General features: G+C 43.5%; 1 protein-coding gene across 1 annotated transcript in view; it reads left to right on the forward strand.

The window, feature by feature from the left end:
• The window catches only part of MALRD1 (MAM and LDL receptor class A domain containing 1), a 500,726-nt gene that overhangs the window by 174,824 nt on the left and 298,254 nt on the right, over nucleotides 1–27,648 (forward strand). Inside the window, exons 21-23 of the mRNA XM_044295614.1 lie at nucleotides 1,485–1,595; nucleotides 12,375–12,588; nucleotides 25,002–25,249. Of these exons, the coding sequence (XP_044151549.1) occupies nucleotides 1,485–1,595; nucleotides 12,375–12,588; nucleotides 25,002–25,249 (573 nt within the window). The remainder of the gene's footprint in view (nucleotides 1–1,484; nucleotides 1,596–12,374; nucleotides 12,589–25,001; nucleotides 25,250–27,648) is intronic.

The raw sequence follows: 27,648 nt of genomic DNA on the forward strand, positions 1-27,648 counted from the left end.
GCCCTTACGCTGGGTTCACACCTGAGCGTTCGGGATGGAGCGATCTGTATGCGCGATTGGACCGGCGTTTGCAATCACGCATACAGAGACAAGCGAACGCCCATTGTCGCGCGTTCCCGCTGAAGTCTATGTACGGGAACGCGCGACAAGACGCCCCAAAAAAGCTCATGTACTTCTTGGGGCGTCGGGCGTTTTACAGCGCGATCGTACGCGCTGTAAAATGCTCAGGTCTGAACCCAGCCTTACAGAAAATGGGTGTTGCCACTGACCTGGCTTGCATCTCTGACCCTAGGTCAGACCTATGGTAATCCAGGAGGCAGCTGCCTACGAAGTGAGCCCCCGAGAAGCCGGTGCTGAGGCTGGAAATGTTGATGGACCTTATGAGATGTTGTGTCACAATGTACTCACTCAGGCCATCGCTCCCTGGGGTCCGCTGCAGTGAAAATGGGTTTGAAGGAATCTCTCTATTTGTTTTTTTTTTTTTTTATTCCATTCCCTGAAGTGTCCTCAGTACACCTAATGCCTCCCACCCCATAGTACCCCCTTGGAATTAAATCCCCCATCTTAGTGCCCCCAGTATAATTACTGCCCCCTTAGAGGCCCCCTGTATTTTTAAAGAGGTTATCCAAGACTATGAATAGCTCCCCCATATGCCCAGGCACCTCACAATGAATATACTTACCTGGCTCCCCGCTCCCTACGAGGGACGAGCCTCCCTAGAATTGCGGGTGATGCTAGGGAGGCTCGTCCCGCCCCCACCTGCCATTGACTACTTCAAACCGACACCGGGGACCAGGAGCGGCGCAGGGAGCAAGGAGTCAGGTAAGTATATTTATTGTGAGGGGCCCGGCTTTGGGGGGGGGGGAGCTTTTTATAGTCTTGGATAATGCCTTTAATACCCCATTAGTGCTTTCCAATATTATTAATTCCCCCATTAATGGCCCCCAGTATTATTAATACCTTTATTACTGGCTCCTAGTATAAAGAATGCCCCTATTCTGCTTGTATTTAAAAAAACTCGCTCCTCGTTGAATGCAGCCAGACCTGCGCTCGCAGCATGACAACATCATCATGCTATGAGCTCAGGTCCTGTTGCATTTAATGTGAATAGCCCCCGTTGACTTCAGTTGGTTCTACAAATGGCTGTACAGTGACCATTACTTAAGTGGCTGTCACATGACTGTTTTTCCTGTTCGTGTGAATGTAGTCTGATTCTGTTGCACAATTTGTAACAGTTCCCCCTCCCCATATGCTATTTATAATACTGGTATCTTATGCGGCAGAAGAGCCTTTGAGCCCCACAGGGCCAGGGTGCAACTTCAACCTCTGCACCCCCCTGGCACCTGATGGGAATGTAAAATGGGTCCACAGATGAAAATAACAGATTATAACAAGGATATCTGTATATTGAGTGCAGCTATCGTTCAGGAAGAGCAGCCATATACACATTTTGACTAAAGACATTTCTCTTTTTTCAATCACAGGTTCTTATTAGACTTGTCAATGTGACGTATGAAGTTTGGTTTCAGACTGGAAAACAAGGAGCGAAGTGGAGGAGAGCTGAAGTTTACTTGGGGAAACTGTCTAACTTTCAGGTTTGTATTTTTGTTTTGTCATTTGAAGAGTTTTTTAGGGACTGAAACATTGATATTCTAGCCCAAGTTTTTTTTCCGTGGGGGTCATCAAACTGATGGTCACCAAATGAATGGGCCTAAAATGTAGCAACTGGCAAAGCTGTAAGTATAGTACCTGCAACACACTGACTGGGAATACAAAGAAGCCACTCCCTGGAGCACTCTTTATTCTACTAAAAAAGTGAGGATCCAATGGTCTGAGTCCCACAGATCAAACACTGATGATGATCTATCCTAAGGACACCACCCTCTAGTACCATTAGCATAATAATGTATGAGAGAAAAATCTATGTCATCATTTTTTTCTTCGGTGTTGGATAAGCCTTGCAGCCACTCAACGCTCCAACCCAAAGAGACATTTCTATAAGCCAAACTGTCATATTAATAGGAGAGATACTGGGTTTTCTGACTGCGATGTTATAAACAATACTTGGAATGACTTGACAATTAAAAAATATGTTCTCAAATACATAAAGGGTCACTAGGTCTTGGTAAAAATTTTGATGTGTCATATCAAAAGTGTTGATCAGTGGGGGTCTAAGTGTTGAGATCCCTACAATCACTAGAAAGGGGAGAGAGAAGCACCCTCATATTGCGCTCTCTCTCCTCGCTGCAGAGGACAGAATCAAGACAGGACTATAGACTTCTGTTGAGTCTGTCTTCGAGGCGAGAGAGAACGATATGCGCACACTTTTCTTTCCTTGTTCTAGTGATCGGTGGGGGTCTCAGCACTCAAACCCCCACAGATCACAACTTTTGATATGTTTCTATGATATATTAAAAGTTTTCCCAAAACTCAGTGACTATTTAAAGGCTAAAGACACTTTTGAGACAGAAAAAAAATTATTCTTACATTTACTAGTGGTTCCCTTGATTGACCCCCATCAAACCAGAGATCTGCAGCGGCAGCGTGGGAGCAAATGAGCTAGAGAAGGGAATCAGGTATGACTCCCTCCGCAGGTCCACCCACTCTGGGTGGACTACCCGAAAGACCACTGAGGGGTGATAAACCCCCTTTAGAGAAGTTAAAACTTAGCTCTTTAATGTTCTCATTAGTGTTGGGCGAGCATGCTTGGCCGAACACCATTTTGACCCGTACAACGCTATGTGCCGAGCATCATTTGTTGGCTGCTAAGCAGCCAATGTTGGTTACTGGCATTACAGTGATTGGCTGGCCAGAACACGTCATCGGGTGCCATATAGCACCCGATGACACGTGGTTCGGCTCAGTCTTAGTCAGGGAGAGCTGCAGCAGAAGGGACAGATAGTGTAGGGGCAGGATTTTTTTTTTTCAGGCAGGGTTTAGTGTTGAAAGATGTTAGAGACTCAAAAGTCCTTTTAAGGACTATTGTTTTATCTGGCTGCAATATATATTATTAGTGCAACCTGCGCTGAATTGCGTGCAATTATTTGGCCGCTGCTGACAGTGATACAACCTCTGCTACATCTGTTGTGTTACATTTGCGCATCTTAAATATCTGTGACATTCAGCGCAATTGTTTGGTTTCTGCTGACAGCGACATTACCTGCGTTACATCTCCTGTATAACGTTTTGCGCATCCTAAATATCTGTCACATTCTGTGTCATTTTTTCTTAGCCGCTGGTAACAGCGACATTACCTGCACCGCATCTTCTGTATAACGTTTGCGTATACTAAATATCTGTGACATTCAGTGCAATTTTTTCGCCGCTGGTGACTGCGACATTACCTGCGCCGCATCTCCTGTATAACGTTTTTGCATCCTAAATATCTGTGACATTCAGTGAAATTTTTTCTTAGCCGCTGCAGATAATGCTTCCGGTCGGTTAAGCACCATCCTGTCTTCCACAATCTCCAGTCTCAGTAGCCAAAAGTCTGGTCAACAGAATTCTCACCCTGATCCTCCTTCATCCCACCATGGAGAGTCTTGGCAAACAAGTGATCCCACACTCGGATATTTCGAGGAGCTCTTTTCAGCGCAATTCCTTGATTTGGGCCTCTTGCCAAGCTTGCTTGAAGAGGGACATGAGGAGATCTTGTGCACTGATTCCCAAACTTTTGAGCATCTACAGTCAGAAAAAGATGATGGTGGGGAACGGCAATTAGTGTTTCAAAAGGTGGATGATGATGATGAGACACAGTTGCCAATAAGTCAATGGCAATTAGTGTCTCAAGAGGGACAATGAGACACAGTTGTAAGTAAGTGAGGTTCTTGTTAGGTCAACAAGTCAGGAGGATGAGCAGAGTGAGGAAGTAGAAGAGGAGGTGGTGGACGATGAAATCACTGACCCAACCTGGGAAGGTGGCAAGCCGAGCCAGGACAGCAGTACAGAGGAGGAGGGATCCGCAGCACCGCAACAGGCTGGATGAGGCAGTGGGGTGGCAAAAGGAAGAAGGTGGGCCACACCAAACAGGCCCGAAACTGTTCTCCGGAGCACTCCCTTGCCGCAATCTCCCTTGCCAAGGGGTAGGTGTTCCGCAGTCTGACGCTTTTTTGAGGAAAGTACGGACGATAAAAAAATTGTCATTTGCAAACTGTGCCTTACCAAAATGAGCAGGGGTGTGAGCACTAGCAACCTCACCACCACCAGCATGATCCGCCACATGACCAAACGGCTGTGTCTACAATCAGTGTCTGCGGGTCACACCACTGCCTCCTTTTCCCCTGTGTTACGTGCTGGCCAATCCCCTGTCCAAGATGCAGGCCTGCATGCCTCCCATCCTGGACATGGACCTTTGCAAGCACCATCAGCTAGCACATCCACTTCTGTGTCCCAGCGCAGTATACAGATGTCCATACCCCAGGCATTTGAACGAAAGCGCAAATACCCAGCCACCCACCCACAGGCCATAGCACTAAATGCGCACCTTTCAAAATTACTGGCCCTGGAAATGTTGCCATTTAGGCTTGTGGACACTGAGGCTTTGCGCAGCCTGATGGTGGCTGCCGTCCCTCGTTATTCAGTCGCCAGCCGCACTATTTTCCGCACTATTTTTCCCGGTGTGCTGTCCCTGCCTTACACCAACATGTGTCCCGTAACATCATCCATGCCCTGACCAACGCAGTTATTGGGAAGGTCCACTTAACGACTGACACATGGACAAGTGCTTTTGGCCAGGGATGCTACGTTTCCCTGACTGCACACTGGTTGAATGTTGTGGAGGCTGGGAGCGAGTCGTACCCTGGGATGGCACAGGTGCTACCGAAACCAAGGATTGTAGGCCCTACTTCCATCAGGATTTCCACCCCCCCCCCTTCTCCTCCTCCACCTCCTCCTCCACTTCCACCTCTAAATTCTCATCTTGCAGCACCAGTCCGCCATTAGTCAGTAGCTGGAAGCAGTGTAGAACTGCATTGGGGAAGCAGCAACAGGCTGTGCTAAAACTAATTTGTTTAGGTGACAAACAGCACACCGCCGCAGAGCTGTGGCAGGGTATAAGGGACCAGACTGAGCTGTGGCTCTCGGCACTCAACCTACAAACAGGCATGGTTGTGTCTGATAATGGCCGTAACTTGGTGGCGGCTTTGGAGCTCAGCAAGCTCACACATATACCATGCCTAGCCCACGTGTTCAACTTAGTGGTTTCTCAAAACCTACCCCAATTTGCCTGAGCTACTGGTGAAGGTGCAACTGGTGAAGGTGTGTGCCCATTTCCAAAAGTTATCTACAGCTGCCGCCGGTCTGGCAACGCTGCAGCAGTGCTTGCAATTGCCAGCTCACCAACTGTTGTGCAACGTGAGCACACGCTGGAACTCCACGTTCCACATGTTGGCCAGGTTTTGTGGGCAGCAGAGGGCAGTAGTAAAATACCAGCTGCAACGTGGTCGTTGCCTTTCCAGTCAGCTTCCGCTCTTCACAAGTGACGAGTTGGCATGGATGTCTGATCTCTGTGAGGTTTTAAGAAACTTTGAGGAATCAACATTATATTATATTATATTATCAGCGTCACCATCCCACTTCTGTGTCTACTGAAACGCTCGCTGCTCACAATGAAGGTGGACGCTTTGCATGTGGAAGAGGTGGAAATGGGGAAGACAGTACACAGAGTGATAGCCAGACCACCCTCAGTTCGTCTTCTCAGCATGAATATGATGAGGAGGAGGAGGAGCAGGAGACGGTTGCCTCTGCTACAGAGGGTAGTACCCATGGCAGGTTTATTCCATCTGTTCAGCGTAAATGGGCCAAAGAGGAGGAAGAGGATGAGGAGATTGAGAGTCATCCTCCTGATTTGGACAGGGAAGTCTTGTCTGTTGGGACTCTGGCACACATGGCTGACTTTATGCTGCCTTTCCCGTGACCCTCGCGTTATACGCATTTTGGCCAACACAGATTACTGTTTGTTCACCCTTCTTGACCCCCGCTACAAAGAGAACTTCTCATCTTTCATTCCTGTGGTGGAGAGGACGAGCAAAATGGTGCAATATCAGAAGGTCCTTGTGGAAAAATTGCTCCAAAAATTTCCAGCTGACTACACTGGTTGCAGAGTACGTAATTCCTTGGACAACCGAGGAGGGGATTGTCCCTGACTTCTCTACTCCACTAGAGGAAAGCGGCTGAACATAAAGGCACTTTAAATGTGTTGTTTATAATGTACTGAATACACTGTATTCCCATGCACCCCTTCCACCACAAAAAAAGGTATATGGTTCAATCTTTCTTTTCTCGTCCTCCTCCTCCATCATATCAACATGCTTATTAGGCTGCCCTCGCTCCTAATGTTTTAGAGGGTCACCAGCAGGCCCTTGCTCCTAATGTTTTACATGGTCAGATCAGCAGGCCCTTGCTCCTAATGTTTTTGAGGGTCACCAGCAGGCAATCAAAATTTTTCAAGGGTGTGTATGATGCCCTCCTTTATGTGTAATAAAGGGTGTATTGGAGTGCCTGTTCCTTGCGATTTTTGGCAGCCCTTTCCCTTAGTGCATAGGCTTTATTAGTGTAGGAGTCCCACTACCTGAATAATTGTACCACAATGTGAATGAGGCCCTCCTTTATGTGATATACAGGTTGTATCGGAGTGCATCTTCCTTGTAATTTTTGGCAGCACTTGCACTTTTATATACAAGTAAATATACAGGAAAGAATGTTTCCTAACAATTTTTCCTCTAAAATCAATTTTATCTTCGGTTTTGTCCGTAATATTGTCAGTCTGTAAAAGTGGCGTACTACTCGGACAATATCGCTCCCAGCAGTAGTGATGGACGAACATCTGCCGGGACGGTTCACAAATGAGATCAAATGTTCGCGAACCGCAAGTTCGCAGCGGGTCCCATTTATTTTAATGGCAGGCGAACCTGAAAAACCTTCAACTCATATTTGCAGCCAAGAAATAAAGTGGGATGCGAAAGTTTGGGGAACCTTGTTAATCGTCATGATTTTCCTGTATAAATCGTTGGTTGTTACGATAGAAAATGTCAGTTAAATATATCATATAGGAGACACACGCAGTGATATCTGAGAAGTGAAATGAAGTTTATTGGATTTACAGAAAGTGTGCTATAATTGTTTAAACAAAATTAGGCAGGTGATAAATTTGGGTACTGTTGTTGTCATTTTATTGATTCCAAAACCTTTAGAACTAATTATTGGAACTCAAATTGGCTTGGTATGCTCAGTGACCCCTGACCTACATACACAGGTGAATCCAATTATGAGAAAGAGTATTTAAGGGGGTAAATTTTAAGTTTCCCTCCTCTTTTAATGGGGGTCTCAAAACAACTCTCAAATGACCTGAAGACAAATATTGTTCACCATCATGGTTTAGGGAAAGGATACAGAAAGCTGTCTGTTTCCACAGTTAGGAACATATTGAGGAATGGAAGACCACAGGCTTAGTTCAAGTTAGGGCTCGAAGTGGCAGACCAAGAAAAATCTCAGATAGACAGAAGCGACGAATGGTGAGAACAGTCAGAGTCAACCCACAGACCAGCACCAAAGACCTACAACATCATCTTGCTGGAGATGGAGTCACTGTGCATCGTTCAACCATTCGGCGCACTTTACACAAGGAGATGCTGTATGCGAGAGTGATGCTGAGGAAGCCTTTTCTACGCCCACAGCACAAAAAGTGCTGCGTGGGCTAAAGCACATTTGGACAAGCCAGCTTCATTTTGGAATAAGATGCTGTGGACTGATGAAACTAAAATTGAGTAATTTGGCCATAACGAGGGGCGTTATGCATGGAGGAAAAAGAACACAGCATTCCAAGAAAAACCCCTGCTACCTACAGTAAAATATGGTAGTGGTTCCATCATGCTGTGGGGCTGTGTGGCCAGTGCAGGGACTGGGAATCTTGTCAAAGTTGAGGGACACATGGATTCCACTCAGTATCAGCAGATTCTGGAGACCAATGTCCAGGAATCAGTGACAAAGCTGAAGCTGCGCCGGGGTTGGATCTTTCAACAAGACAAAGACCCTAAACACTGCTCAAAATCCACTAAGGCATTTATGCAGAGGAACAAGTACAACGTTCTGGAATGGCCATCTCAGTCCCCAGACCTGAATATAATTGAAAATCTTTGGTGTGACTTAAAGAGAGCTGTCCATGCTCGGAAGCCATCAAACCTGAATGAACTAAAGATGTTTTGTAAAGAGTAATGGTCCAAAATACCTTCAACCAGAATCCAGACTCTCATTGGAACCTACAGGAAGTGTTTAGAGGCTGTAATTTCTGCAAAAGGAGGATCTACTAAATATTTATTTAATTTCTTTTTTTGTGGTGCCCAAATTTATGCACCTGCCTAATTTTGTTTAAACAATTATATCACACTTTATGTAAATCCAATAAACTTCATTTCCCTTCTCAAATATCACGGTGTGTGTCTCCTATATGATATATTTAACTGACATGCACAAATAGTCTCACAACATGGACAGTGACATACCAGATGTATTATTCGAATTTTCGATTTCCATAAATTATTTTTTTAAATGCAAAATCTCAGCAATATAGTTTTTCGCTTAAACGCATGCGCACACCAGTTATAATAATTTTTTCCAATACCGTTTGTCACTGTGTGTAGCAGAGGGAACACAGCAAAACAGCAAACAAATGCTGCAGTACCCAAATACACTATATAGAAAGAATATTATTGGTATATAACACCCCGCTTCTATCAGTTTTTTTGGGGGGTGACGGGTATATCACACCAGTTATAATAATTTTTTCAAATTGCGTTTGTCACTCTGTGTAGCTGCAGTATCGCTGCAGAACCGCTCACCACTGCTGCACAATACAAATCCACTATAATATGCTTTCTATGTTAGAAAGTATATTATAAGTGTATTACACCCCTATATACTGCACACCTATCAATAGCACACCTATACCAGGCCTTAAAAGAACTTTTGTGGACCTATTTGATAGCCTTTTTTGTCCCTAACAGCCTGTCCCTGCTCCACACAGCAACCTTTCCCTACACTGACAAAAGACTGAATGTAAAATGGCGGCCAGATCTGGTCTATTTATAAGGAAGGGGTATGTCCATGTGCTGAAACATCTCAGTTGGCTGTCCTGTACCACCTGATGGATGTGTCATGGGTTAAAGTTCTTCACAATGTAAAAGAATATGGCGGGCGCGAATATCGCCATATGTTCACATGTTCGGCGAATTGCGAAGTAGCAAAGTCTGACGCGAACCGACTGCCAGGTGAACCGCAAGGCCATCACTACCCAGCAGTGACCTGGGAGTCCAAGATGCATCCAGACATCCTCCCCATGCTGTTCCTGAACCATTTCAGTGGTGTTTCCATCAATTTCTGACCTTTTCCTGTGAACCAGACACCCTCCCCTCTTCAGAGCAGGGGGTGCCTGGTTTAATGCTCTGGTTCTCCCACTGACTTCCATTGTACCCAAAGTGTTCTACTCGAGCACCAGAGCACCCGCGCACTTTGGTGCTTGATCAACACTAGTTCTCATTCATTTCTTTATTATGATTTGGAGAACTGCCTGTGGAAATAATGTCGCCTGCAACCAATGATTGCAATAGATGCTTAATAATACATTTCCCATTCTGTAACCCTCATAATATTCCCCACGGAGTGTAACATAATGCCTAATTTACTGGAGTGAAACTGAAATATAGCACCATAAACAATGTCAGCGGCAAGGTAATTAATTGGACTTACCATATGTTCAACAGTGTGTCTCCTAGCCAAATAATTAAACTGATATGTATTTGCGTTTGGATATCATGTTTAGCTTACAGTAGATCTTGGAAGATAGTCTATCAAATGCTAAATAGGAGAATGCAACTTGCCTAGGTAATGAAGCAATCTGCTACAATAGCGGATATTTTTAGCGTGACATTTTGTTATTAACTCGCTGTAGAATAGTTAGACAACTCCGATTGTATTAAATAGAAGAACAGCAAGGAAAATGAGGACAATAAAACCTATGCTAGCAAAGTACTATACCCTGGAGAAAGGAAAATATGTAGACAACTATGGATACCCTTATGCAACCTGTATCATGATGAATTGGACAACAAGCAGAGGTGTAACTTGAAGTTTAGATGCTAAATCTGGTGTCTTATGTGGCAGAAGGACCTTAGAACTCCCAACTCCAGCGATGCTTCAGAGGCGCTGAATGTCTATGGAGAAAAACTTGCACACCACAAGATTTTTTTCCATTACAAATTTATGCTGAAAACTTATAACTCTGCACTTCACCTTGCCAAACAGACCTACTTCCCAACCCCAATCTCCTCACTAGCATATAATCCCAAAAACTCTTTGCCACTTTTCACTCCCTCCTCAGTCCAAAAGTGCAGGCACCTAGTACAGACATCTGTGCTAAAGATCTGGCCACCTACTTCAGAGAAAGAGAAAATTGGAAATATCCAGCAGGAAATCAGCTCCAAGCTTCTAAGCGTCATTAATCCATTTCCCCCCTCATCTCCTCTAGCTCGCTCTTCACATTTGACCCAGTCATAGAGGAAGAAGTCTCTAGGCTCCTCTCTTCTTCTTGTCCTACCACATGCACTACTGACCCTATACACTCACTGCCTCCAGTCTCTCTCAAGCTGTCTCTACTCACCTAACTAAAATCTACATTTTCTCTCTTCTGGTATCTTCCTCTCTTCTTTTAAACATTCTGTCATATTCCTATTATAAAAAAAAAAAAAAAGAAACTTCTCTTAGCCCATCCTGTGCAACTAACTACAGACCTGTGTCTTTCCCATTCATCAGTAAACTCCTAGAGTGTTTGGTCTAGTCTCGCCTCATCCACTATCTTTCCGCTAACTCAGTCTTTGATCCAATCTGGTTCTTACATTCTATAGAAACTGCCCTTATCAAAGTGACAAATGTCCTCCTGACAGCTAAATTAAATGATGACTACACTCTATTAATTCTCCTCGATCTCTCTGCAGCATTGACACTGTAGACCACCATCTCCTCCTCACTATGCTCCAATCTAACAGCCTTAAGGACACCATTCTCTCTTTGTTTTCTTCCTAACTCTCTGGCGGCTCTATCAGTGTGTCATGCTTCCCCTCTTCTGCCTCTGCCTCAGACAGTCAGTGATGTTCTGTAGTATCACAGGAGTGATGTCACGAAAAGACACACCGATATACAGTTGGGCGTCATCAGCATAGAAATGGTACTGCAAACCTTATCTGCTTATTGTCCTCAGGGTTCAGTCCTAGATCTCCTCTTCTTTTCTCCATACACAGCCCAGATTGGACAATAAGCAGATATGGTTTTCGGTACCATCTCTATGCTGATGACACCCAACTATATGATATCGGTGCGTCTTCCCGTGACATCACTCCTGTGATACTACAGAACATCACTGACTGTCTGTCCACTGTCTCTAACATCATGTCCTCTCTTTATCTGATACAAAATCTTTAAAAACGGAACTACTGGTGTTTTCCCCATCTACTAACCTACCTAAATCTGATATCTATCAGTGTGGGGCACTACAAACACGCCTAAGCAGCACACCCGCTGTGCTGTTACTACGTTTGACACTTATATTTCCTTTACCCCCTATATTCAATCTGCACCTATACATCTCTAGAATCCAACATCTTGGTAAATTTGAGTCATACCCCTAGGAACTTCCCCAAAACAGTGTGGACCCGGCAATTTATGTGTTACCTAACCACCACCCCATTTTCAGCCAGAGACAGCCCGAATTTGCAGGGATTGTCTCTTAAATTTAGGGACAGTCAGTCCCTGCACATTTGTGACTGTTGGCAACTATGTCTAAACCATGGATGCTGTTTTGTTTTTTTTCTGCAATGGGAACGTCCAGTCTCTGTGAATAGGCTGTCAAGGACGTTTGCCTCTGCTTTCACAATTTCTTAGTTATATCACTCAAATACGGTATGTTGAACACATTACGCGATACACTACTGTCCTCCGCAAAGAGTGCCACTGGACTTGGAGGGAAGGTGACAATGGGCCAAACTAATTTCTTAAACTACTTTAGTAAAATAAATGAGGCCCAATAAGCATTATGCTGTACAATTCACACATAGGAAACAGGGCTGCTGTTAGTTGCCTATCCTGCCAAATTAGAGACTGGATTAGAGCACCAATTTTGCTCTGGAGAACCCAAAACATTGATTTATAGTGCAGTAGAAGTAAAAAACTGAAGGCGCCTGAAGGAGGACACCCTGTGAGCAACTCCTTATTGCGGAAGCCCTTCTGACAAAAAGGGATTGCCCACAACAGAGAACCCCTGTCATGTATTTTTTAATTCTTTATCCTTCCAATATCTCACTAACCTCAGTAATCTCTCTATTTTGTAGATTGTCCTTCGTGCTAAACGTGGTGTAAGTTACATAGGAGATGTTTGTGTGGATGATATCGCTTTCGAAGACTGCGCGCCAGTGCTGGTAGACGACAAGCAGTGCACATCAGAGGAGTTCATGTGTTCCAATAAATACTGTATTCCCAAGAATAACATGTGTGACTTTGTCAATGACTGCTCGGATAACTCGGATGAGGACCACTACTTATGTGGTAAGTGACTCTACAAACTGTACAAACTAACGACAGCAATTTCATTTCTAACACCCTGAGTGGTGTTGCCACTCCTACACCCTGCTACTGTCCTTAATGGTCTAACATAATGTAATCTTATGTATTTATTCCAGGTCCTCCACACTGTGTATTCCTAAACTGTTTGCAACTGTTATGTTCATGTAATATGCCTGGTTCACCAGCAAGTGGCAGCAAACACGGCAGAGCTGTACTTAGATAGAATTGAACCTCCTATTCCATTCTAACCCCCAACTCTGGAGAGAAGTGGGCGAGTCCCATTTTCCTAGCTTACCCCCTGCTAGGGGAAGGTGTGCAGGTCTCTGCTGGACCTGCCCAAGCCAGCCAGAGCACCCTAAGCTCTGCTGGTCATGGAGGCCAAAGCTTAAAGCCTCAGAAGCCAGGAGGAAAGTTCCCCGGCCTAATCTAGAGACAGACCAGATTACAAAGAAAGTAGTGCAGCATACAGAAGAAACAGAGTCATACAGCCAGCCTATCTGTACAGCAGAGCCAGAGAGAAACAGATGTAGCAGAGACGAGTTTGCCTGCCAGTTTTTATGCTAAAGCCTGCTGGAACCAAGACAAAGCTTAAAGATTGTTTCTGATGAACGTTTATTCAAGTAAAACTGCTGTTCAACTTCATACAACGTCTGGACTCAATTTTTCTTGCAAATCCCTTAATTATTCCCCCTGTTTATTGCTTCGTAGCCAAAGCCTGGGGTCCAGACGTATCCAGGTAGGAGCACCGTGACACATATAAAGGAACATTTTAGGCTGCACTATACCACTCGGCATTCCTACACCTGGCACGTGCTTCATCCATTTATTAAGGGCCCTAGGGGGAGGTGCCCATTGCACCATATGCCAGTGCACAGATTGTTTACTGCTCCATAGTACAGGACTATAGGGTTAGTTGAATTTTATACACCGTATATTCTTATTTTTACATGGTTCTTTTGTGTGCATGAGGCCTCCTATATTCTGTATATTTAGTATCAAAGACACAGATGTTCACAGTGAGCCCCTGTGGGAGTCAGTGTAGAGAATAGGAGTGGTAGTGGTCCTTATGTGGCATTGTAGTGTCACAGTGTCCTACGGTATCTCCCTATGGTTCGGTGGAGTGTAAAAGGTGTTGATAAAAGAAACCAGGCAGAGATGGTTGAACAAATAACATCTTTTACTGAGTGCAAAAATGGATAGCAGCGCATTCATCAGCAGCTCGTATAAAATACTATTTTTATTCTTCCAGATGGGGGGTATGGTGGCTGGTAATGTAGCAAAGATGGCCATTAAAAAACATGCTAACTAACGCTATCCCTCTGTGGATCCCTTTCCCTATGGCTTTACTTTGGCACCTGTGAGTGTAGGTGTCCACTGTATGATGCAAGCCTATAGCTATGCCTGTCTTGAGCTCTCGTGATGGTGTCAGAACACGTTACCCACCACTTAGCAGCCAAGTCTTGATAGCTTGGATGCTTGATCTCTCTGCTGACTCAAATACGACGTTGCTGGCAATTCCTCTGTGACCTAGGAACTTGCAGTCTTCCTGGGGCAATTACATAATCCTAGATGAGCCGCAACTGTGGTCCACACGACTTGGAGAAGCAGGAGATGGAGCACATCCTCCTTCACTGCTCACTTTCTACATTCTGAACTCACTGTATCTAGCTCTGCCCCGCATTTGGCAGTAAGTTGGACCAGCCTAATCTTACCAACATTCCCAACCATACCCCATCTGCTGGTGAACAAAGTGTATTGCATGTCTTACATTCACATTACATATGAAACAGTAAACAGTTGCAGGTCTGGGGTACTACATATTCACCTTATGATAGTTCTAATTAAAAGAAGGACCCAACCCATCATTTCCATAGGTGCATACAAAACCTCAGGACTATACAGAAATATCTTCAGTTTCTCAGCCGTCAATGTCATATCCCTTTAGTGGCAAAATAACATTTTTGCTTATTACCATATTTTATGGATTAGATCTACTATAGTAAATTAACATTGCGGAGCAGATTGACTTTGAGCCCATACTGTACAGTCCAGGATTAGATTTATCAACAATATATTACAATAAAACATAAGAGAACAGATTGACTTTCAGCACAAACGTCACGTTGTGTGATTCCCTGACCTTGTGTCATGAAAACCAAATTTTTTGATTGCCGTTTTTTGCAATCAAGAAAATAATGACTGGAGATCACGAATTCTGGAATTCGCGAATATATAATGAATATTCGCGAAATATTGCAAATTCGAAAACTTGTGATCTCCAGTCATTAATCTTGATTGCTCATCACTGGTCCTAAATAGTTCACAGAATGTTCAGGCACGTCAACACGGGTTAATTTGTGTCTGAAAGGTCTGCTCCAAATTTTGCTTGCAAAATCTGTGATAATTTGTGTCAAAATCCAGATGTGGAATGGATTTTGTTGCAGATTTCACCCTGTGCACTGTAAAGGGTGACATTTCTAAAGCCAGGTTCAAATCACCGTTTTGTTTTCCGTTCTTCTGACCCATCAGAGGAACAGAAAAAAAAAATGGATCCCTTATTTTGAACATCTGCTATGCTCATTTTTAGTGTTGAGCTAATCGAAGTCCACAAATTTCACGATAAATTTAATTTACTGAATTTCCTCATGCTTCATGGTAGCAAATCGATTTTCCCTGGTGGTGTAAAAAAACAAAAAAACATACTTACCTTATCCATTTGCTCACAACGGTCTGGACGTCCCCATCTTGCTTGAAGATCTCACACGAAATCCTGTGCGCAGTGACCTATGATGTCATCACGGGCCGTGCAAGATTTTGCGCCAGATCTTCAATTAAGATGGTGGCAACCTGCCCACCGCCCGCATAGTATGGTAAGTATGATTAAGGCCTCTTTCACACTTGCGTTGTCCGGATCCGGCGTGTACTCCACTTGCCGGAATTACACGCCGGATCCGGAAAAACGCAAGTGTACTGAAAGCATTTGAAGACGGATCCGTCTTCAAAATGCTTTCAGTGTTACTATGGCACCCAGGACGCTATTAAAGTCCTGGTTGCCATAGTAGTAGTGGGGAGCGGGGGAGCGGTATACTTACAGTCCGTGCGGCTCCCGGGGCGCTCCAGAATGACGTCAGAGCGCCCCAAGCGCATGGATCATGTGATCCATGCGATCACGTCATCCATGCGCTTGGGGCGCCCTGACGTCACTCTGGAGCGCCCCGGGAGCCGCACGGACGGTAAGTATACTGCTCCCCCACTCCCCACTACACTTTACCATGGCTGCCAGGACTTTAGCGTCCCGGCAGCCATGGTAACCATTGAGAAAAAGCTAAACGTCGCATCCGGCAATGCGCCGAAACGATGTTTAGCTTAAGGCCGGATCCAGATCAATGCCTTTCAATGGGCATTCATTCCGGATCCGGCCTTGCGGCAAGTGTTCAGGATTTTTGGCCGGAGCAAAAAGCGCAGCATGCTGCGCTATTTGCTGCGCTATTTGCTGCGGCCAAAAAACGTTCCGTTCCGGAACGGAAGACATCCTGATGCATCCTGAAGGACGGACTGTCCATTCAGAATGCATTAGGATAATCCTGATCAGTATTCTTCCGGCATAGAGCCCCGACGACGGAACTCTATGCCGGAAGAAAAGAACGCAGATGTGAAAGAGCCCTTATTTTTATTTATTTTTACACCAGATTATTGCTATCAGATCCCACAATCATGTATGAGGGGTGCAATAACTGGGGCGGCGCAATAATCGCTTCCTGTCATTGCACCCACAAAGTATATATTTTTTTTTTATTAGGTGAAGCAGCCAAATTAACTTTTCAAATATTTTGCCCATCTCTACTAATTTTGTATCCATTTTAGCTATTTCCGTCTAAGATCCGTTATTTTAGGTGGAAGAAAAAGTACTTTGTGGAGGACTTTTTTTCTGCCTAAAATAATAGATCTCAGTCAGAAATGGCAAAAAAAATAAGGGATCCTTTTTTTTTGTTTTCTGTTTCTCTGACGGATCAGAAGAATGGAAAACAAAACGGTGATGTGAACCTAATCTACGTCAAAGTGTAGTATCACTTTTTATATAAGATTAGAGATGAGCGAAGTACTTGAAAATTCTTGAAAATTCAATTCCGGCGAATTCGCTCAACACTAATACAGATCATAACTGTTCGGTGTGTAATATTTTAGGGGACTGTAAAAGGGGGAAATTACTTTTTTTTATATTACTGTATATGCTGTGATTTATATAATGTGACATGAGTAAAGCTGCATAATGTTAACTTTTCTAGAACTTTTTTTTTTTCTTGCATCACTCAACATAAGGGAATATTAATGCAATGAAACATTATGCTTGTCGCATCAACTGAAGTCAATGCCATTTGACTCCATGAAGCTACACATCACGGGCCACGGCCATGCTTTCAGGACTAAAGACTAAAGCCCTCAGTAATACTGATTCCTGTAGTGCAGGCATGCCCAACTTGCGACCCCCAGATGTTGCAAGACTACAACTTCCAGCATGCCCGGACAGCCTACAGCTATCAGCCTACAGCAGGGCATGGTGGGAGTTTTAGTTTTACAACAGCTGGTGGACCGCAGGTTGAGCATGCCTGCTGTAGTGTGAACCCATAGGCACTCTGTGTGCCGTTGTATGGTGCCTCCATATACATGAGCAATCTGTAATAACAGAGGCAGCAGAAGTATAAGGTTATAGCGAATCAGCTCTGCCACCACAGCTCAGCTCAGTTTCCTTCTGTACCTGGAACTCCTATGGATTCCTTGATTACAGTGGAAAATACTGCCATAAAATTAAATGCAGTCCAAATGACTTTGAGTGATCTTTTATGACCTTTGGGGAATATGCAGTAGATGTGAAAGAATAGAATAAATAAATGCAATTAATAGTAAAAGAATAAAATAGAAAAAAAGTTGAAAGTTAACCACAATGGCAACGGAACCACAACCCCGATCACCCAAAAATAAAATAAATAAAAATAAAATATTTGCATCGATTTTTTTAAGGCTTTCATACAATTTACTTCTAATAAAATGAAAAAAAAATAATAATAATTATGATAGAAATTAATAAATCAAAACCCAAAAAATGATTTTGGCAGCTATTAAAAAAGACCCGTGACCTATCTTTACATGTATGATTTAGTAAAGAATTGTATTCCACATGAAATTAAAATTCTGGAGCATTTATTCTTAGAATTCTATGTTGTGGCCTAACTCTATTATTCCTGATAGATGTTTAAGAATTGGGTTTGACCAGTTGGGGTTGTGTCCCTGCACAGTCTGACATTGGTAGCACTGACTGGAGGTGTTAGACTATGCAGGGACACCCCACCAACTGGTAACATTCAACTGTACCTTTATTCATAAACTTCCATCAGGAACAATAAAGGAAGAGCAACAACTGTCACGGAATGTGTACAGGTAACAAGGCAAAACAACATGCATAAATGACTCGCTGGATCCAACAGCTAAGGAACAAAAGGGAGACCCCTGTAGAAGACCTGGCACTTTCCCTGGCTGCTTAGCCTATGCATAGATCCGAATGGTGGAGGTATGCATATCCACGTACCTTGACTATATAACCCCTGAGCACCCTACAATAGTGAGGGGACACGACCACCGGCTCCCTACACCAGACACGGAGGGAGTCAGGGTCACCTGGGATCCAGCAAACAGAAAATAACAGATAACAGTTTAACACTTAACTTAGTAGAGGAGAGGAGAACCAGATGGGCATGCACACATACTCCAGGAAGAAATATAAGCCGCCCAGAAAAGCCTTCTGGGGAAGAATTTAACCACCTCCGGACCGCCTAACGCACATGTGCGTTCCGGAGGTGGCAGGGCTGCGCACAGTCACGCATATACGCGTCATCTCGCGATACGCGAGATTTCCTGTGAACGCGCGCACACAGGCGCGCGCGCTCACAGGAACTGAAGGTAAGCGAGTGGATCTCCAGCCTGCCAGCGGCGATCGCTCGCTGGCAGGCTGGAGATCCGAATTTTTTAACCCCTAACAGGTATATTAGACGCTGTTTTCATAACAGCGTCTAATATACCTCCTACCTGGTCCTCTGGTGGTCCCTTTTGTTTGGATCGACCACCAGAGGACTCAGGTAGGTCAGTACAGTCGCACCAAACACCACACTACACTACACCCCACCCCCCCGTCACTTATTAACCCCTTATAAACCCCTGATCACCCATGATCACCCCATATAAACTCCCTGATCACCCCCCTGTCATTGATCACCGCCCTGTCATTGATCACCCCCCTGTCAGGCTCCGTTCAGACGTCCGCATGATTTTTACGGATCCGATCCATGTATCCATGGATCCGTAAAAATCATGCGGAAGTCTGAATGGAGCCTTACAGGGGGGTGATCAATGACAGGCGGGTGATCACCCATATACACTCCCTGATCACCCCCTGTCATTGATCACCCCCCTGTCACTGATCACCCCCCTGTAAGGCTCCATTCAGACGTCCGCATGATTTTTACGGATCCGATCCATGTATCCATGGATCCGTAAAAATCATGCGGACGTCTGAATGGAGCCTTACAGGGGGGGTGATCAGTGACAGGGGGGTGATCACCCTGATTACCCTGATCACCCCCTGTCATTGATAACCCCCCTGTCAGGCTCCATTCAGACGTCCGCATGATTTTTACGGATCCGATCCATGTATCCATGGATCCGTAAAAATCATGCGGACGTCTGAATGGAGCCTTACAGGGGGGGTGATCAGTGACAGGGGGGTGATCACCCTGATTACCCCCTGTCATTGATAACCCCCCTGTAAGGCTCCATTCAGACGTCCGCATGCGTTCTGTGGATCCGATCCATGTATCTATGGATCCGTAAAAAATCATGCGGATGTCTGAATGGAGCCTTACAGGGGGGGTGATCAGTGACAGGGGGGTGATCACCCTGATTACCCTGATCACCCGCCTGTCATTGATAACCCCCCTGTAAGGCTCCATTCAGACGTCCGCATGCGTTCTGTGGATCCGATCCATGTATCCATGGATCCGTAAAAAATCATGCGGATGTCTGAATGGAGCCTTACAGGGGGGGTGATCAGTGACAGGGGGGTGATCACCCTGATTACCCTGATCACCCGCCTGTCATTGATAACCCCCCTGTAAGGCTCCATTCAGACGTCCGCATGCGTTCTGTGGATCCGATCCATGTATCCATGGATCTGTAAAAAATCATGCGGATGTCTGAATGGAGCCTTACAGGGGGGGTGATCAGTGACAGGGGGGTGATCACCCTGATTACCCTGATCACCCCCTGTCATTGATAACCCCCCTGTAAGGCTCCATTCAGACGTCCGCATGCGTTCTGTGGATCCGATCCATGTATCCATGGATCCGTAAAAAATCATGCGGATGTCTGAATGGAGCCTTACAGGGGGGGTGATCAGTGACAGGGGGGTGATCACCCTGATTACCCTGATCACCCCCTGTCATTGATAACCCCCCTGTAAGGCTCCATTCAGACGTCCGCATGCGTTCTGTGGATCCGATACATGTATCCATGGATCCGTAAAAAATCATGCGGATGTCTGAATGGAGCCTTACAGGGGGGGTGATCAGTGACAGGGGGGTGATCACCCTGATTACCCTGATCACCCCCTGTCATTGATAACCCCCCTGTAAGGCTCCATTCAGACGTCCGCATGCGTTCTGTGGATCCGATCCATGTATCCATGGATCCGTAAAAAATCATGCGGATGTCTGAATGGAGCCTTACAGGGGGGGTGATCAGTGACAGGGGGGTGATCACCCTGATTACCCTGATCACCCCCTGTCATTGATAACCCCCCTGTAAGGCTCCATTCAGACGTCCGCATGCGTTCTGTGGATCCGATACATGTATCCATGGATCCGTAAAAAATCATGCGGATGTCTGAATGGAGCCTTACAGGGGGGGTGATCAATGACAGGGGGGTGATCAGGGAGTCTATATGGGTGATCACCCCCCTGTCATTGATCACCCCCCTGTCATTGATCACTCCCCCCCTGGTAAGGCTCCATTCAGCCATTTTTTTTGGCACAAGTCAGTGGAAATTTTTTGTCTGTTTTTGTTTTCGTTTTTTCTTACAAAGTCTCATATTCCACTAACTTGTGTCAAAAAATAAAATCTCACATGGACGCACCATACCCCTCACGGAATCCAAATGCGTAAACATTTTTAGACATTTATATTCCAGACTTCTTCTCACGCTTTAGGGCCCCTAAAAAGCCAGGGCAGTATAAGTACCCCACATGTGACCCCATTTCGGAAAGAAGACACCCCAAGGTATTCCGTGAGGGGCATATTGAGTCCATGAAAGATTGAAATTTTTGTCCTAAGTTAGCGGAAAGTGAGACTTTGTGAGAAAAAAAACAAAAAAAAATCAATATCCGCTAACTTATGCAAAAAAAAAAAAAATTCTAGGAACTCGCCATGCCCCTCATTGAATACCTCGGGGTGTCTTCTTTCCAAAGTGGGGTCACATGTGGGGTATTTATACTGCCCTGGATTTTTAGGGGCCCTAAAGCATGAGAAGAAGTCTGGGATCCAAATGTCTAAAAATGCCCTCCTAAAAGGAATTTGGGCCCCTTTGCGCATCTAGGCTGCAAAAAAGTGTGACACATCTGGTATCGCCGTACTCAGGAGAAGTTGGGGAATGTGTTTTGGGGTGTCATTTTACATATACCCATGCTGGGTGAGAAAAATATCTTGGTCAAATGCCAACTTTGTATAAAAAAATGGGAAAAGTTGTCTTTTGCCAAGATATTTCTCTCACCCAGCATGGTTATATGTAAAATGACCCCCCAAAACACATTCCCCAACTTCTCCTGAGTACGGCGATACCAGATGTGTCACACTTTTTTGCAGCCAAGGTGGGCAAAGGGGCACCTTTCAGATTTCGCAGGCCATTTTTTACACATTTTGATTTCAAGGTACTTCTTACACATTTGGGCCCCTAAATTGCCAGGGCAGTATAACTATGCCACAAGTGACCCCATTTTGGAAAGAAGACACCCCAAGGTATTCCGTGGGGGGCACGGCGAGTTCCTAGAATTTTTTATTTTTTGTCACAATTTAGCGGAAAATGCTGATTTTTCTTTTTTTTTTCTTTTTTCCTTACAAAGTCTCATATTCCACTAACTTGCGACAAAAAATAAAAAATTCTAGGAACTCGCCATGCCCCTCACGGAATACCTTGGGGTGTCTTCTTTCCAAAATGGGGTCACTTGTGGGGTAGTTATACTGCCCTGGCAATTTAGGGGCCCAAATGTGTGAGAAGAACTTTGCAATCAAAATGTGTAAAAAATGCCCTGCAAAATCCGAAAGGTGCACTTTGGAATATGTGCCCCTTTGCCCACCTTGGCAGCAAAAAAGTGTGACACCTCTGGTATCGCCGTACTCAGGAGAAGTTGGGCAATGTGTTTTGGGGTGTCATTTTACATATACCCATGCTGGGTGAGAAAAATATCTTGGTCAAATGCCAACTTTGTATAAAAAAATTGGAAAAGTTGTCTTTTGCCAAGATATTTCTCTCACCCAGCATGGGTATATGTAAAATGACAGCCCAAAACACATTCCCCAACTTCTCCTGAGTACGGCGATACCAGATGTGTGACACTTTTTTGATGCCAAGGTGGGCAAAGGGGCACATATAACAAAGTGCACCTTTCGGATTTCACCGGTCATTTTTTACAGATTTTGATTGCAAAGTACTTCTCACACATTTGGGCCCCTAAATTGCCAGGGCAGTATAACTACGCCACAAGTGACCCCATTTTGGAAAGAAGACACCCCAAGGTATTCCGTGAGGGGCATGGCGAGTTCCTAGAATTTTTTATTTTTTGTCGCAAGTTAGTGGAATATGAGACTTTGTAAGGAAAAAAGAGAAAAAAAAAAAAATCATCATTTTCCGCTAACTTGTGACAAAAAATAAAAAATTCTAGGAACTCGCAGTGCCCCTCACGGAATACCTTGGGGTGTCTTCTTTCCAAAATGGGGTCACTTGTGGCGTAGTTATACTGCCCTGGCAATTTAGGGGCCCAAATGTGTGAGAAGAACTTTGCAATCAAAATGTGTAAAAAATGCCCTGCAAAATCCGAAAGGTGCACTTTGGAATATGTGCCCCTTTGCCCACCTTGGCAGCAAAAAAGTGTGACACATCTGGTATCGCCGTACTCAGGAGAAGTTGGGCAATGTGTTTTGGGGTGTCATTTTACATATACCCATGCTGGGTGAGAAAAATATCTTGGTCAAATGCCAACTTTGTATAAAAAAATGGGAAAAGTTGTCTTTTGCCAAGATATTTCTCTCACCCAGCATGGGTATATGTAAAATGACACCCCAAAACACATTCCCCAACTTCTCCTGAGTACGGCGATACCACATGTGTGACACTTTTTTGCTGCCAAGGTGGGCAAAGGGGCGCATATTCCAAAGTGCACCTTTCGGATTTCACCGGTCATTTCTTACACATTTTGATTGCAAAGTTCTTCTCACACATTTGGGCCCCTAAATTGCCAGGGCAGTATAACTACGCCACAAGTGACCCCATTTTGGAAAGAAGACACCCCAAGGTATTCTGTGAGGGGCATGGTGAGTTCCTAGAATTTTTTATTTTTTGTCGCAAGTTAGTGGAATATGAGACTTTGTAAGAAAAAAAATAAAAATAAAAAATCATCATCATTTTCCGCTAACTTGTGACAAAAAATAAAAAGTTCTATGAACTCACTATGCCCATCAGCGAATACCTTAGGGTGTCTACTTTCCGAAATGGGGTCATTTGTGGGGTTTTTCTACTGTTTGGGCATTGTAGAACCTCAGGAAACATGACAGGTGCTCAGAAAATCAGAGCCGTTTCAAAAAGCGGAAATTCACATTTTTGTACCATAGTTTGTAAATGCTATAACTTTTACCCAAACCATTTTTTTTTTGCCCAAACATTTTTTTTTTATCAAAGACATGTAGAACTATAAATTTAGCGAAAAATTTATATATGGATGTCGTTTTTTTTGCAAAATTTCACAGCTGAAAGTGAAAAATGTCATTTTTTTGCAAAAAAATCGTTACATTTTGATTAATAACAAAAAAAGTAAAAATGTCAGCAGCAATAAAATACCACCAAATGAAAGCTCCATTAGTGAGAAGAAAAGGAGGTAAAATTCATTTGGGTGGTAAGTTGCATGACCGAGCGATAAACGGTGAAAGTAGTGTAGTGCCGAAGTGTAAAAAGTGGCCTGGTCATGAAGGGGGTTTCACCTAGCGGGGCTGAAGTGGTTAAAGGGAAGCAATTAGTCCAACACATGACAGCTGAGAGAGGCTAAGGAGAGGAGGAGCTGAATACCACAACACAGAAACTCAAAGAGGAGGTTCTGAAAGGCCTCTGTCAGAGCTTCTCAGCTGTCTGGTTGTGACAACAACACAGCGTTGCAAAAAATGCCCCCAAATTGTCATTCCCACCATTGACATTTTGGCGTATATACTGTAGATATATACACATCTGGGACCTGCACCTTCCTCCAAAACAGAGATTCCTTAAAGTGCATGTTTGAAGGCCTTTTTAAATTTTTTTTGCATTGTACTTATTTTGAGCTAAAAATCTTTTTTTCAATTGGTCTTTGTTAAGAATTTTGAACTACTGTCTTTGTGCAGCCATGAGATTCTCTAGTAATAAGATCTGTAATTTCTCTCTGTCAGCTCAGCTGACAGCTTCTTATCTAGGACCTTATAAACACTCATTATAGCTTAGTTCTTATCTTACTGAGTGTTCATGACCTTTTATAGTAAGATAAGGTTTATTAGATGAAAGTACCAGTCACACTGCTAGACAAACATTTAATCCTTTATGACAGAAGGGCTCAATATTTTTTAATAAAGACCAGTTGAAAAAGTGATTTTCAGTCCCAAATGAGTAAAATGCAATCATAAAATACACTACCCCACCCCCCGAAGGGTCCATATAGCCTTTAAACCCCTCATTCCTCTTGACAAGGTGGTGCATTCAGGCAGTGAGTGTCCACCACTCTATCTATTCACTTCATGGAAATGATCAAATATGCTTCCTCTACTGTTTCCATAAGTCCTATAGAAGTGAATAGAGAAAGATGTGCACTTGCGTAGCCACTTCTTCATTCATTCTCCACCTGGCCGGGGGACCCCCATTCTGGAGATAGGTACAGGTTCCAGAATTGAGGCCTCCATCAGTCAGGCATTTATGGCATATCCTGTGGATATTCATGAATGTTGAGATGTCAGACTATCCTTTTACTTCAGTATTCTTCTTCCTCTAAACTCTTGAATTGAGTATACTATGCATCGTCAGTGAATGCCACTGATGAGCTTCTACTTCTACTTTTTAGGCTCCTATCTTGGACGTTGTAATTTCGAATTTAATCTTTGTGATTGGAAGCAGAGTCAGAGCGATAATTTCGACTGGAGCATGAGAGCTGGGAGCACTCCTACTGTTGGCACTGGTCCAGTGACTGATCACACTTCAAAGAACCCATCTGGGTTCTATATTTTCATAGAGGCATCTTTTCCACATTTACCAGGCCAGGTGGCTAAGCTTTCAGGACCACCAATAAGCAAATGGAGCAGAAACTGCACGGTATGTTTAACCCCTAAGGGATCAGGATGAATGTAAAAATTAAATTAAATTATTGTATAGAAAATATTGACTTATCACAACTCTGTTAAATGATGCATAGTAAAAGTGGTGCACATGTGGAGTTAATAAACAATACATAAAAAAATAAATTTAATGGAGGTAGACCACATGGTACCTGGGGGAAGGAGGATGGAACAGAATTTTCTCTCTTCCTGACATAAAAGCTTTGCATTTTCCTGCAGCTGCCACTAGGGGGAGCGAAGTGCAAAGAGAATATTACAGTTACTGTTTGAATTCCTATGCACTGAGCTCCCTCTAGTGGTGTCTGCAGGCAGCCAGCTTTGTAATATATTATATGAAAAGAACCAGTGATTTATGGCTGTATAGGGGAGATTTGCCAATGTATTTATGCCAGTCGTCTGGTGTAAATACAGTCAGGAATATGTGATTTAGCATGAGCACCATATTTATTAAGCACTGGTTCCACTTTTTCCAAAATACAAGTTAGATAAAATGGATGAGGCCAAGGGCAACTTTGGTTTATTAATATTTTTTTTTATTAAAATTTCTTCTGCTCAGTAAAAACAATTTAATTTATCAGAAATCTGGGGAGTGTTTGACGCACACGTATTGGCAAACTAGGTATGAGCCTTATGAGATTTGTGTTATACAGCATATGTATGTAGCTCTGTACAGATAAACCATGAGGCCATGAGGTAATAAGATTCTGAAGTAATTTCAGGTTACATTTGGTTAAAATTCTGGGACAAAATATGTGCAAATTAGGTCTCCAACTGAATGGAGAAAATTGACTCTTTAGTGCTACTTATAAGTAACTTACTTGTGAGTCAATAACAGACCAATTAAAAGAAAAGAAACAGGACCAAGGATGTAACCCCTGAGAGCTGTGTGAAAGGCATCTCATCCAGCTGAACAGGACCCTACTATGAGCTGCTGTAGCTCCAGAAAAACTGTCTACAGACGGCGCCTCTGGTTTGGCTGATATCCCTAGTCAGGCTTCAAGGTTCCTTCATGGATTAGACATTGACTTACAAATTCTGTAGCTACCCAGGGGCAGATTGGACATTGATTCTACAGGAAAATATCCCGTCAGGTCATTGCATGATTAAGTCGACCCTCCACTCCCTACTAAAAAACCTGAAGACCCATAACCCAGTACACTAGGTGGCGTTTTATTAAGAATTAGCACAATCTACATACAAGCCACAAACTCTGCCTGCTAACATAAAGTAATAGCACTCCTCCATAGGGTGCTCTGTATATGTAATAATGGTGCTCCATATATCACTATAGGGCTTTATATGTAATAATGGTGCTCCATATATCACTATAGGGCTTTATATGTAATAATGGTGCTCCATATATCACTATAGGGCTGAATGTGTAATAATGGTGCTCCATATATCACTATAGGGCTTTATATGTAATAATGGTGCTCCATATATCACTATAGGGCTGAATGTGTAATAATGGTGCTCCATATATCACTATAGGGCTTTATATGTAATAATGGTGCTCCATATATCACTATAGGGCTTTATATGTAATAATGGTGCTCCATATATCACTATAGGGCTTTATATGTAATAATGGTGCTCCATATATCACTATAGGGCTTTATATGTAATAATAGTGCTCCATATATAACGATAGGGCTTTATATGTAATAATGGTGCTCCATATATCACTATAGGGCTTTATATGTAATAATGGTGCTCCATATATCACTATAGGGCTGCATGTGTAATAATAGTGCTCCATATATAACGATAGGGCTTTATATGTAATAATGGTGCTCCATATATCACTATAGGGCTTTATATGTAATAATGGTGCTCCATATATAACGATAGGGCTTTATATGTAATAATGGTGCTCCATATATCACTATAGGGCTTTATATGTAATAATGGTGCTCCATATATCACTATAGGGCTTTATATGTAATAATAGTGCTCCAAATATAACGATAGGGCTTTATATGTATTAATGGTGCTCCATATATCACTATAGGGCTGCATGTGTAATAATGGTGCTCCATATATCACTATAGGGCTTTAGATGTAATAATGGGGCTCCATATATCACTATAGGACATTATATGTAATAATGGGGCTCCATATATCACTATAGGACATTATATGTAATAATGGGGCTCCATATATCACTATAGGACATTATATGTAATAATGGTGCTCTATATATCACTATATGGCTGCATGTGTAATAATCGTGCTCCATATATCACTATAGGGCTGCATGTGTAATAATGGTGCTCCATATATACCTATAGGGCTTTATATGTAATAATAGTTCTCCATATATACCTATAGGGCTTTATATGTAATAATGGTGCTCCTTATATCATTACAGGGCTG

Source organism: Bufo gargarizans, chromosome 5 (genome assembly GCF_014858855.1).
Source record: "Bufo gargarizans isolate SCDJY-AF-19 chromosome 5, ASM1485885v1, whole genome shotgun sequence".
NCBI classification, from domain to species: Eukaryota; Metazoa; Chordata; class Amphibia; order Anura; family Bufonidae; genus Bufo; species Bufo gargarizans.